The sequence below is a fragment of the Dreissena polymorpha genome, chromosome 11 (assembly GCF_020536995.1).
Source record: "Dreissena polymorpha isolate Duluth1 chromosome 11, UMN_Dpol_1.0, whole genome shotgun sequence".
Lineage (NCBI taxonomy): Eukaryota > Metazoa > Mollusca > Bivalvia > Myida > Dreissenidae > Dreissena > Dreissena polymorpha.
The window spans coordinates 47,282,883-47,295,017 of record NC_068365.1 but is presented as its reverse complement, the minus strand read 5'-3'; the positions used below and the strand labels follow the sequence as shown (position 1 = coordinate 47,295,017).

General features: G+C 35.3%; 1 protein-coding gene and 1 non-coding gene across 2 annotated transcripts in view; both read right to left on the bottom strand.

The window, feature by feature from the left end:
• Positions 1-926: 926 nt before the first annotated feature.
• Positions 927-1,000, bottom strand: Trnat-ugu (transfer RNA threonine (anticodon UGU)). Its single transcript has one exon. It is a non-coding gene; the product is annotated as a tRNA-Thr (tRNA).
• A 901-nt stretch (positions 1,001-1,901) lies between these two features.
• Positions 1,902-12,135, bottom strand: part of LOC127851858 (dynein axonemal heavy chain 1-like) — a 137,047-nt gene continuing 126,813 nt past the window's right edge. Inside the window, 2 exon segments of the mRNA XM_052385815.1 lie at positions 1,902-3,232; positions 8,258-8,492. Coding sequence (XP_052241775.1) covers positions 3,111-3,232; positions 8,258-8,492 — 357 coding nt within the window. The 3' untranslated portion in view covers positions 1,902-3,110.

Here is a 12,135-nt window from a genome sequence, read left to right as displayed (position 1 = left end):
AATCCAAAATCAGCCTCAAATGTCAGTTACTTGTCGGCTCTTTAAAGATCGCCATCAATTGTAAAGGCTATCCTTGATCTTGATCAACCTGCAGGCTTATTTAAAATAATCAATAAAATTAATTGAGTGTTGTATAGGCCAACGACTTATGAATTATGAACTGAGAATAATTTTTCAGAATTATTGTTTTTTAATTAATTTATTCATATATATCTCTTCAAATCATTAGACTAAAATAAAATCAATATGTGCAAAATTTAACCTTTGCTTGCATATTTCTCTAAATTTATGACATACATATCAAAATGTGATGGGCTTTAATAAGGCCCAAGGGCATTTTCTATTTTTACTTTTGATAAAAGTATGTTTTTAAAAGTGCAAATAAATGATCCAATTAAATGGTTGATATGAGGTACTTTTAAGTGCATTACCGTTCATTAACATTATTACTGCTTATGTTTAAATGTGGTGCACTTAGTGTGAGGTCATAAAACCTAAAACATTATTTTATGAATTTTGAATGAACAAATATTATACATGTATGTTGATCATAGTTTAAATGTATTGTATTAGTATATATTATATTCAGTAAAAAAAATCAGTTTGTTTCATTTGACACCATAAAACATTGTTTGCTGTATGTCACAGGGTGAAAAAATTGTGCGGCCAGTCCGGGCTCGAACCCGGGACACCGCACTTACAGGGTGAGTGCTCTCCCGACTGAGCTTACCGGACCGCCACACAACTTCTCCCCAAACGTGACCAAGTTCAAACCGTGACATACACCCCCACTTGAATATGTAATCCTCCTCGAATACAGGGATTCGGGGTGATATATAATTAACCATGGGCCTCCGTAGGAGTATACCCAGGTAACGGCACGGTCCCCCGTTGGGCGCCAAATGTCACAGTGTGAGAAAATTGTGCGGCCAGTCCGGGACTCGAACCGGGGACACCTCGCTTACAGGGCGAGTGCTCTCCCGACTGAGCTAACCTGGCCGCCACACGACTTCTTCCCAAACATGACCAAGTTCAGACCGTGACACTGTAGTTAAGACATTTTTAAAATCAGTTTATTTCGTTCACTATGGTAGTATAGAAACAACTGGACCAAACATAGCTTGACTTTGTTATCTCGAACTTGATTCAGTTGAAGTGATGTGAAATTCCCAGGTGTAGCTCTTCTTTTTTTTAAATATAAAATAATGTTGTTAACCTAAATAATTTCAACTCTAATTATCCAGTAATTCAGGTGTTTTTATATTTCCTGCCTGTTTGTGTCACCTTTATTTGATTGTTAACCTCAGACTGCATCTAAAACTTACATTGTGCTCTGTATTTTAGACATAATGAGATGGAGTTGTTGCATTAAAACTTTTACCTGAATATCTCAGTATGAAAAAGGTAATAATTAAGGTAAATTGCAGGCTAGAGTTATGGAAATTGGTCAGTGACTGAAAAAATGACCTCAAACATAACTGTAAAGTTTCTAATTACATGTAATACCTATGGTAGAAATTGGTGACAATTTTCATAGTTACCTTAACAAGATCATAATACAATTACTGAGAACTGGGCGGGTAGTATAGTTTTTACTTTCCAGTGAAAAGTAGATCATTAAGGTGCAGATTTATGATGTTTGCTGTATTATTTCAGCTGTTATTAAATTGCATTTTTATGATAATTTTTTTATACGTACAAAATTATGCGTATTTGTTACCCGATGTTTTTAATGCCGCGGTAAAATGTTTATTGAATTCTATTCCTTATATATATTCAGTTCCAGTTCGGACAAGTTGAACTTTAGATATGTCGAAATCACAATTGCAATAAAGAGGCTTAGCTGTGCATTACAATGAAGTTAACATCATGAAGACATTGAAGACAGAAGCAACACCATGTTTAGGATGGTATATTTATTTTCTAGTTTATTTCATTCTCCATCAGCATAAATCTGTGAAATTTTAACTAAATATCAAAACATATTATATTTCATTTTAACTTTTAAAAGTTTTTTAATAGAATGTTTCATACATGTTAATCAAACCTGGTGAATATTCAAATCACAGAAAGTATTTACCAGTGCAGTTTAACGCTTACAATGCGGGAACCGAATTTTTAAGGCCTTTGCAAACAGTTTGGATCCAGATGAGACGCCACAGAACGTGGCGTCTCATCAGGATCCAAACTGTTTGCTATTCTAATAGTATTCTTTGAAAAAAATCGAAGAAAATGCGAATTTTATAAATTCAGCAGACGACATTTTAGCAGACGACAAATTTCCCAGCATGCAAAGGGTTAATATCATGCTAAATAGAAAATTTGGACGGAATGTTTCATTATAACAATATTTATAAATAATATACTTTCTATACAAGCTTTATATATCACAGTGATAGTATTTACCAACACAAATACTGTTTGCAAAACAATACAAACTGTAAACAGTTTACTTACCACAACAACATCAACAACATTCCAGTTTATATAATATGAAGATGTCATATCATAAACGCCCAGTTTTATGTAAAATTGTTCACGTTTGCAGTTATTGTGAAATTAATTGGCAGAGTATATACTTTTATAACAAAAAACCCTCATAAGTACAAAGCCATTTTTAAATACTATCTCTATAAACATAAGGTAATGCTTCATATAATTTATCATTAGAAGATCACATTAAATGTTAAGCATAACATAAACTCAACTGATGTTGTACAAAATTAACAAACATGAAACATATGTTTCACGTTATAAGCTATAGATTTTATAAATATATTAACAGCAGATACATAAAGTTTCGATGTTAGCAGTTCATTAATTGTTCATGTAAAATAATAATTAAACATGTACTGTACAATATAATGATTAATATCATAACAAATAAAAATCTTGCAAACATGTTGCAGCTCATATAAGTAAATGTTTAAGTTTACACAAATGTCAACAATTAAACTTGCATAAAATAACAGTTCCCAGCAGTGATATTTCACATCAACACCAAACAAGCAAGCATACGTTCTTATTTGTCTGGAAGGTTTTCACACAAAATAGCACAATACAAAACTTAGTATAGTAATAACAAAAGTTTTTTCGAACAGGAAAGTCTTTTAATAGTTGAGGGCACACAGTAAGGCTACACCGCGCTTTATCCAGTGTTTCTGGGATTTATCGGTAGGAAGTTCCACAGAAAACACGAAGTTGGTTGAATGGCCAGTTGTGGAAAGGGTTCCTGGAATGAAACATATACAGTATGTTACCTTATTATGTTCACTAATATAGTAACTGTTCACTGGCATATGCCTAAGTTGTCATCAAAATTATCTTTTTTGGTGAACCTGCATGGTCTGTCCAGTATTCAGGGTGCATTCATTTCCAATACCAATATACTGATGAGCAGCAAACAGCATAAAACCTGAACAGCGAGTAAGTTCAGTTACTCACAGGTTGTTTTGGTTTAATGCTCGTTGAATATCGCCATGTTTACTTTGCTATTGAGCCGGAAAGGTTAAAAAAACACACACAAAAAAACATTCAGTATCATGGAGTTAATATTTTTTATACAATATGGCAAGCATAAACAAAAAGTGAATTGTTCTGACTAGTGTAATTATAAAATGACACAGAAATAACATGAAATTAATTGCACACTATGAAAGAACGCTATATTCACATAGTCACTGTAGGCAATATTCATGTGATCTGACTCGACTCAAAGTGTTTTTCAAACAACTTATCTATACAACATTTACAAAAAGAAATGTTGTTCAAGGCAGCCTGATCCATCCACTTTACTGTGAGTTGTTATAGTCACCACTGAAACTAGTCAGATGCCAGCAAACAACATGTCCAATGCCTTTGATGTTCATATGTGACCATGTCCTTTGAGGTCGGGAAACTGATGTTACATGTGACACATCGACTCATGTTGGACATTGGTGGTTATGTTTACCCATTTATGCCTAGTGGACTCTCCCATCCTTCTAAATTGGATCAATTTATTTCCAAAATTAGGGATGACTAGTATATTTATTTCTTTATTTAGAATATTTCTTACGGAAATTCCTTTAAGCAAACAGCGCAGACCGCAAAATAACATCTTTACGTTTGTTAAAGGGAAAGATAAATGTTACAAAAAACATGCTATATCCTCATTGTTTGTCATGTGTGGTAATTTTTTTTAATTGCATGGCGAATGTCACAAATAAAGTCATAAAAACTGTTTTTCTGCCCAATTTGACCTTTGACCTCTTAGTGTGACCTTGACTTTGAAATAGGGAGATAGCTGATACATGTCGGCTCTTTATGCTGGCAATTAGTGGTAAGTTATTTTAGAATTGCATGATGTATGTCTTACATCTTCTGTTCAGACTAGGTTTAGAAACAAATCAAGAATTGAAAGCTACAATGATTAAATGAGATATATTTTCAAACACTCATTTAAAAGATTTTACTAAAGTGAGAATTCTGAGGAAATTTAAACCTGAAAAATTAATTTCTATAAACTAAATCCAGCACATTTCAAGGCTTTCTTTTGATTGATATCACACCCCACCAGCACTTATAAACACTCATGAACACATGGGTAATACATTATGGTAAACTGCTCTCATACTTGCTCTTTTATTCAGATTTGTTACTTTTACACAAGGTTAATCCTGTAAAATCTACTGTCTAGAAATTATAACTATATACTAGCAACATTTGAGGGTTGGTCTGGGATTGTACATTGTTATAGATCTATCATTATGAAACTTATAAAAAGTGAAATAATTTCTTCTGAAAATTATATATATCTCAGTATATGTTTATATCAAAACATTGCACATATAAGATTTGAATACGGAAATAGCTTACCGTATACTTTCGCTTATAAGACGCTTCTTATAAGCAGAGTATACTGTAAGTGTTGATTTCAGGATGGAAAATTGTTACTATTATTGGTTTATTGAAAAGAAAACAGAGGGTATCAAAATATAATTTGACATTAGAAACCAGACAAGTTATATCACTCGGACTCACTCACTGTGGAGGTATGTATTACATTTTGTCATGTGCACTAACAACAACCACAAACAGATTATATCTTAGCTGAAAGAATGGCTAATAATGTTGACTCAAATGTTCCTAAATAGTAAACAGTATATGAGAGAAAACAGACAGGACCATAAATTACATCCAAGAATGTGCCAAGACCACATAATCTAATTAAAACAAGACAATTGCCAAGCAATATAGTCCCCTACCGGCTCCACCATTGTCAGAAATTCCACTGTTGTCAGAATTGATGTTGTTGCCATAGCAACCAGAATTTTTGACATAGAAACAAAATGAAATGACGTACATAATGTCCATATTGCCATCTATCCATGTTTTAAGTTTCATGAAAAAATATTAAGAATTTTAAAAAATATCGCAGGATCCAGAAAACCACCATTTTCAGCAGTATTTCTAGTCTATTTGTTGCCATAGCAACCAGAATTTTTAACGTAGGAACAAAATGAAATGACATGCATAATGTCCATATTGCCATCTATCCATGTTTCAAGTTTCATGAAAAAATATTAATTACTTTAAAAGTTATCGCAGGATACAGAAAAGTGTGACTGACTGACACACTGACTGACGGAGGGCAAACCATAAGTCCCCTCTGGTGAAACCCGGTAGGTGACAATAAATCACTTAACAGTCCTTGCACTTTCTTTTCGCAAACATCAGCGCAAACATCATAGCTGGTTCAAGTCTTACTAGGGCACTATAACAAGGGGGAAATGAAGTTTCAGAAACTGGGCCTTGGATTTACCTGTAAACACCAGCATGTCATGAAGATGACAAGTAAATATATTGTTTCGTGTATTTGTCTGGCAACTCATGATGGCATTATGGTAGAGGCTATCTTATAGAGCCCAAGGGGACATGTTAATTAATGGCAATATTTAAACAATAGGCAATGATACAAGTTTTAAAGTCGGGCCAGTAATGTCCCCTGAGGAGGTGAATGGGGGAGGCTATATTGGAAATAATGGCTAATTTCTTAGATCATAATATTTCACCCACTTAGATAATATATTTATTACTTCAATACTTCCTGTGACAGCTATATTTATCACTTAGTTATCAACTGTGTGATATGATCTAAATTATTTTATTAACTACCAGTATAATGAACTTTCTACTAGAAGGTAAATATGGGAAAATACCAAAACTTAACATCAGATGAGGTGATTTATGATCCAGAAAATAAGTGTAGTCATTAGTACAAATGTTTCAGAGGATATGTTTTTAGTTTTTCTCATGATGGCATGTATCCCTAATGACACTTCAAAATGCACCTAACTACAGAATGACTTAATCATTATGCCGGAAAAAACATTTGTCCTCTTAATTAACAATGAGAAAAATGACTAATAATTACTGGTATAATAAAAACTACAGGTTTTGAAGTTTTACACACAAAAACTGCTAATAGACATTATGATCATAATAAAGCCGAATAATTATAGACAAAAATTAATGATGATCATCAACTTTTCTTCAGAATAATAAATTATTTGGTGGTGATCCACATTATCATTGAAAAAAGGATTTTTTCAAACACTTATTTTGTTTGTAAAGCTTTACAGGAAATTGCAAAATTATTGTTAAACAAGCAGAAATAGCTGTAGCATGCGAAAATGGGTGTTATGCCATATGCAGCCAGTTTGCCTACAGACCAGTCTGTGTGGATGCGCATGCTGGTCTGGAGCTAGTGCTAGCCACATATGGAATAAGATCCATCATTTTTACATGATGCTGCTCATATATCATATATATAGGTTTTGGCGCCAGAATGTGCAATTAATACTGGTAAAACACTTACATTGTTGTTTTAGCTAACGTTAAATGATGAGAAAGTAAACTGACAGCAATAATATGATTGCAATACTGTTGATAAAAAAGCTAAACAAGAGTTCCGCGGTCGGAGATGACCGCATTGAAGCCGGATTTTTGATTTAAATGACAGGAAAGTACCTTTCGTGTTTTTGTCAATGCAATACTTAAATTACTGAAATATTGTTCAAAGGTCAAAATGAAACGTAAGTACTTTTCAAGGCATGAGCAAACCTTGTGTTATGTTTTGAATGCATGCATATACATGAACAACAATAACATTTAAGGTCACAAAAGTGTGCTTGCAAACCTTCATGTCAAGTTTGAAGACTCTATGTCCAAGCATACCAAAGTTATAACAATTTTAACATTTTAACATTTAAGGTCACAGTGACCTTGACCTTCAAATGAATGACATTGAAATGACCAGTGGTCATCTTCTAGTACTGGCCAATCTTTATTTCAAGTTTGAAGACTCTAGGTACAAGCATACCAAAGTTATAACATGAAATAAGAACTTTAACATTTTTACATTCAAGGTCACAGTGACCTTGACCTTCAAATGAATGACCTTGAAATGTCCAGTGGTTACTTACTAGTTCTGGCCAACCTTCATGTCAAGTTTCAAGACTCTAGGTCCAAGCATACCAAAGTTATAACAACTTTAACATTTTTACATTCAAGGTCACAGTGACCTTGACCTTCAAATGAATGACCTTGAAATGTCCAGTGGTTACTTACTAGTTCTGGCCAACCTTCATGTCAAGTTTCAAGACTCTAGGTCCAAGCATACCAAAGTTATAACAACTTTAACATTTTTATATTGAAGGTCACAGTGACCTTCACCTTCAAATGAATGACCTTGAAATGACCAGTGGTCCTCTGTTAATCCTGGCCAACCTTCATGTCAAGTTTGAAGACTCTAGGTCCAAGCATACCAAAGTTATACCATGAAATAAGAACTTTAACATTTTTACATTCAAGGTCACAGTGACCTTGACCTTCAAATGAATGACCTTGAAATGACCAGTGGTTACTAACTAGTTATGGCCAACCTTCATGTCAAGTTTCAAGACTCTAGGTCCAAGCATACCAAAGTTATAACAACTTTAACATTTTTTATATTGAAGGTCACAGTGACCTTGACCTTCAAATGAATGACCTTGAAATGACCAGTGGTCATCTGTTAATCCTGGCCAACCTTCATGTCAAGTTTGAAGACTCTAGGTCCAAGCATACCAAAGTTATACCATGAAATAAGAACTTTAACATTTTCGAGCACGCCGCCACCCCGCCCGCCCGCCCGCCCGACAACATCAATCTATAAGCCGAGATTTTTTCGAAAAAAATCCGGCTAAAAATCCATAAACAAACAAAAATAACTGACCAGCGCGTGTCAATGTCTTGTAGCAAGGGCAGTCGTAGATGCCGGTGGTGGGCGTCTTGCGGTTAGCCTCAGGTTTGAGCCACAGCACAGGCAGGTCAGTGTAGAGCTCCTTCGGCCGCGACTCTGTGAGCTGGTGGTGCACGTGGTCCCAGCGCGCCCCCTCCACGAACAGGCCCATGATGTAGCAGCCATCATTGGGACCTTCCTTCAGCTCCTCTGCCTTCTCACGCATCACCTGCAATGGGGGAGGTTTAGCTTACAGGATATAATATAAATAAATGCATGTGCATGAAGTGTTGTTCCAGATTAGCATTTGCAGTCTGCGTAGTCTTATCAGAGATAACACTTTCCTCTTTCATGGAATTTTTTGTTTATAGGAAGTCTTGTATGAATTAAATCCAGATCAGGCTGCGGAAGTGTCGTCCCTGATTAGCCTTTGTGAATTGCACATGCTAATCTGGGACTACACTTACCCACATGCATTAAGCCCTGTTTTTCCAGACAGTTCATCGTTTTCAAAATTCAAACATAAAAAAGTGCAAAAAGAAGCCCAGTCTTGCTTGTCATACAGTAAAATGTCCAAATTTTAACTACAAGTAAGACTACAATAGAATGTTAGATGATTTCACATCTTAATTGTTTATTGGCAAAAATAGATAGTTTGTCATTGTCATTATGATGTGTGGCCATTTAATAACTTAAGCCTACTCCAGCATGGTTAACTTCCAACCCATCTTAACTATAAACAAAAGTTCAATGTCAAATAAACATGAATAAAACATGATTTATTTATTATACAAGGGACAAAATTGTCACATAACCAGGTTTTCATTGTGAAAAAAATCTGATAAAGGGAGACAACTCAAACTGAACTTTTGAAATGAACAAACAAAATTAACCCCCTTTGTAAGTTTGTTTTAAAATAAATCTATTTTTAGTCGTGGCGACCTTGACATTGGAGATATTGACGTGATTCTTTTGTGCGACACACCGTCCCATGATGGTGAACAAATGTGCCAAATGATTTTAAAATCTCATTATGAATGACATAGTTAAAGCCCAGACAAGCTCATTTATGGCTATTTTTTACCTTTGAACTCAAAGTGTGACCTTGACCTTGGAGATATTGACGTAATTTTTTCGCGCGACACACCGTCTAATGATGGTTAACAAATGTGCCAAATGATTTTAAAATCTCACAATGAACGACAAAGTTATGGCCTGGACAAGCTTGTTCCGCCCGCCCGCCAGCCCGCCAGCCAGCCAGCCAGCCCGCCCGCCCGCATTCGCCAATCTAATAACCAGTTTTTCCTTCGGAAAACCTGGTTAAAAATACATATAGAACAGATAAACCATGGATCTGTTTGAGGTGAATAAAACACTAACTTAATTTTCTTGATATATATGAAAATATCTATTTACATAGTGTTGTTGAAAACCTTTCTAAGTTGGGGGATGAGGGTTACGGCTGGGTTTAAGGTTAAAAGTTTAACCAGTTTAAAGCTTGTTTTAGTGCAAATTGTAGAATAAATTGGGTAATTTGTCATGCAGAATATTATTTGATGATGTTTAGTTTCGAAGATTGGAACAATTATTAGAATATTCAAAAACTGGCTGAATATGCGAATCCAAAATTTTGAATTTTATATATGCGATTTGTTTGTAAAGAAGATCATTGACATTCTGCATAAAAACATAAGTTGGAACAACTGCAGTCGCATTAAAGTTTGAAGGCAGAATAGTTGTCATTCATTTGTTAACGTTATTTGTGTAGAGAACCCCCAACAAAAACTAATATTGTGGCTGTAGATATGCATAAAAGACTTTTTGAGCATGACCAACACAGTCACTTTTTTCTCCCTGGCCTGATCAGGTTGTAAAGTAAGGTGTGAAGACAATAAATATTCATGAAACGATCATTCAGTTTATGAATATTTCATGCAAATCTCACCAGATGGCCCATATTGTACTGACAATAACACACAGTAAACTTTATTGCATTTTTTATTGCCATTTTAGAGATTAAGACCCTAAAAATATATTTTAAAACAGAATTATAAAGCTTATAAATAAATAAACACTAAAGTCCAACCTGACAAGGTGGTCACCGGAGTCAAGTGTTTAACATACGTAAGCAGTCAGTTTAGATCCCCCCATACAAAAATAGTACACCTCATAAAGGTCCCCCCATGCACATGCGACCAGCAGTCAGTAAAGCTTGATTGGTCATTTTCTGCTCGGGTACTATTTAATGTATCCCAGGTACATTTAAGTATTCTTAAATGTACCCCATTTAAGGAAAACATACTATAACGTACCCGGGAATTTAAAAGCTATATTGGTTGTTGTCGGCTAATTTTTTCTTAATTATGTTCATATTTAATGCCCACCTTCGAAGAAGAGGGGGTATATTGTTTTGCACATGTCGGTACATTGATCATGACTTGAAGATGACCCCTATTGATTTTGAGGTCACTAGGTCAAAGGTCAAGGTCACAGTGACTCGTTCTTGGATGCAGTTTAGGACCACATTTGCAGATTATATTATGTACTGGTGTCGTGGGGTCTATCTACCAGGGCTAGCGCTGTCCCAAAATTTCTTTGAGCCAACCAGTTTTTTGTTTTTCGGTGCCAAAACTGGTTTGAAAATAATTATATACACATGTACTATCAACTTGTTATGCCCCCCTTCGAAGAAGAGGGGGTATATTGTTTTGCACATGTTGGTCTGTCTGTCGGTCCGTCCACCAGATGGTTTCCGGATGATAACTCAAGAACGCCTAGGCCTAGGATAATGAAACTTCATAGGTGCATTGATCATGAATGGCAGGTGACCCCTATTGATTTTCAGGTCACTAGGTCAAAGGTCAAGGTCACAGTGACTCGAAACAGTAAAACGGTTTCCGGATAATAACTCAAAAATGCTTACGCCTAGGTTCATGAAACTTCATAGGTACATTGATCATGACTGGCAGATGACCCCTATTAATTTTCAGGTCACTAGGTCAAAGGTCAAGGTCACAGTGACTCAAAATAGTAAAATGGTTTCCGGATGATAACTCAACAATACTTACGCCTAGGATCATGAAACTTGATAGGTACATTCATCATGACTGGCAGATGACCCCTATTGATTTTCAGGTCACTAGGTCAAAGGTCAAGGTCACAGTGACTTGAAACAGTAAAATGGTTTCCATATAACTCAAAAATGCTTACGCCTAGGATCATGAAACTTCATAGGGACATAGATCGTGACTGGTAGATGACCCCTATTGATTTTCAGGTCACTAGGTCAAAAGTCAAGGTCACAGTGATTTGAAAGAGTAAAATGGTTTCCGGATGATAACTCAAGAATGCTTACGCCTAGGATCATGAAACTTCATAGGTACATTGATCATGACTGGCAGATGACCCCTATTGATTTTCAGGTCACTAGGTCAAAGGTCAAGATCACAGTGACAAAAAACGTAATCACACAATGGCTGCCACTACAACTGACAGCCCAAATGGGGGGCATGCATGTTTTACAAACAGCCCTTGTTATGTCAATATTCTGTAAAATGGCCTCTATATTAGCAAAACTCCTACTTATAAAAGCAGGTTGAGGCAGGTTTTGTTTAAAGAGAATTTTGTTTAGTAATCCGTTGTGCGTTTAACATAGGATTTTAGGCCAGGTACATGATTTTATTTTGTTCTGTACCCTGGGTACATTTAAGTAGTAACTGAGCTGACAATGACAAATCGAGTGTCAGTAAATCTCACAACAAAAAGAGGGTAAAGAATCGGATTGCAGCCCACAATGACAAAATAATTACTAGGGCCTTAATTTGAGTTGGTTTGTTTTGCTGTGATCATTACGGGAATATCATCAAAATAAA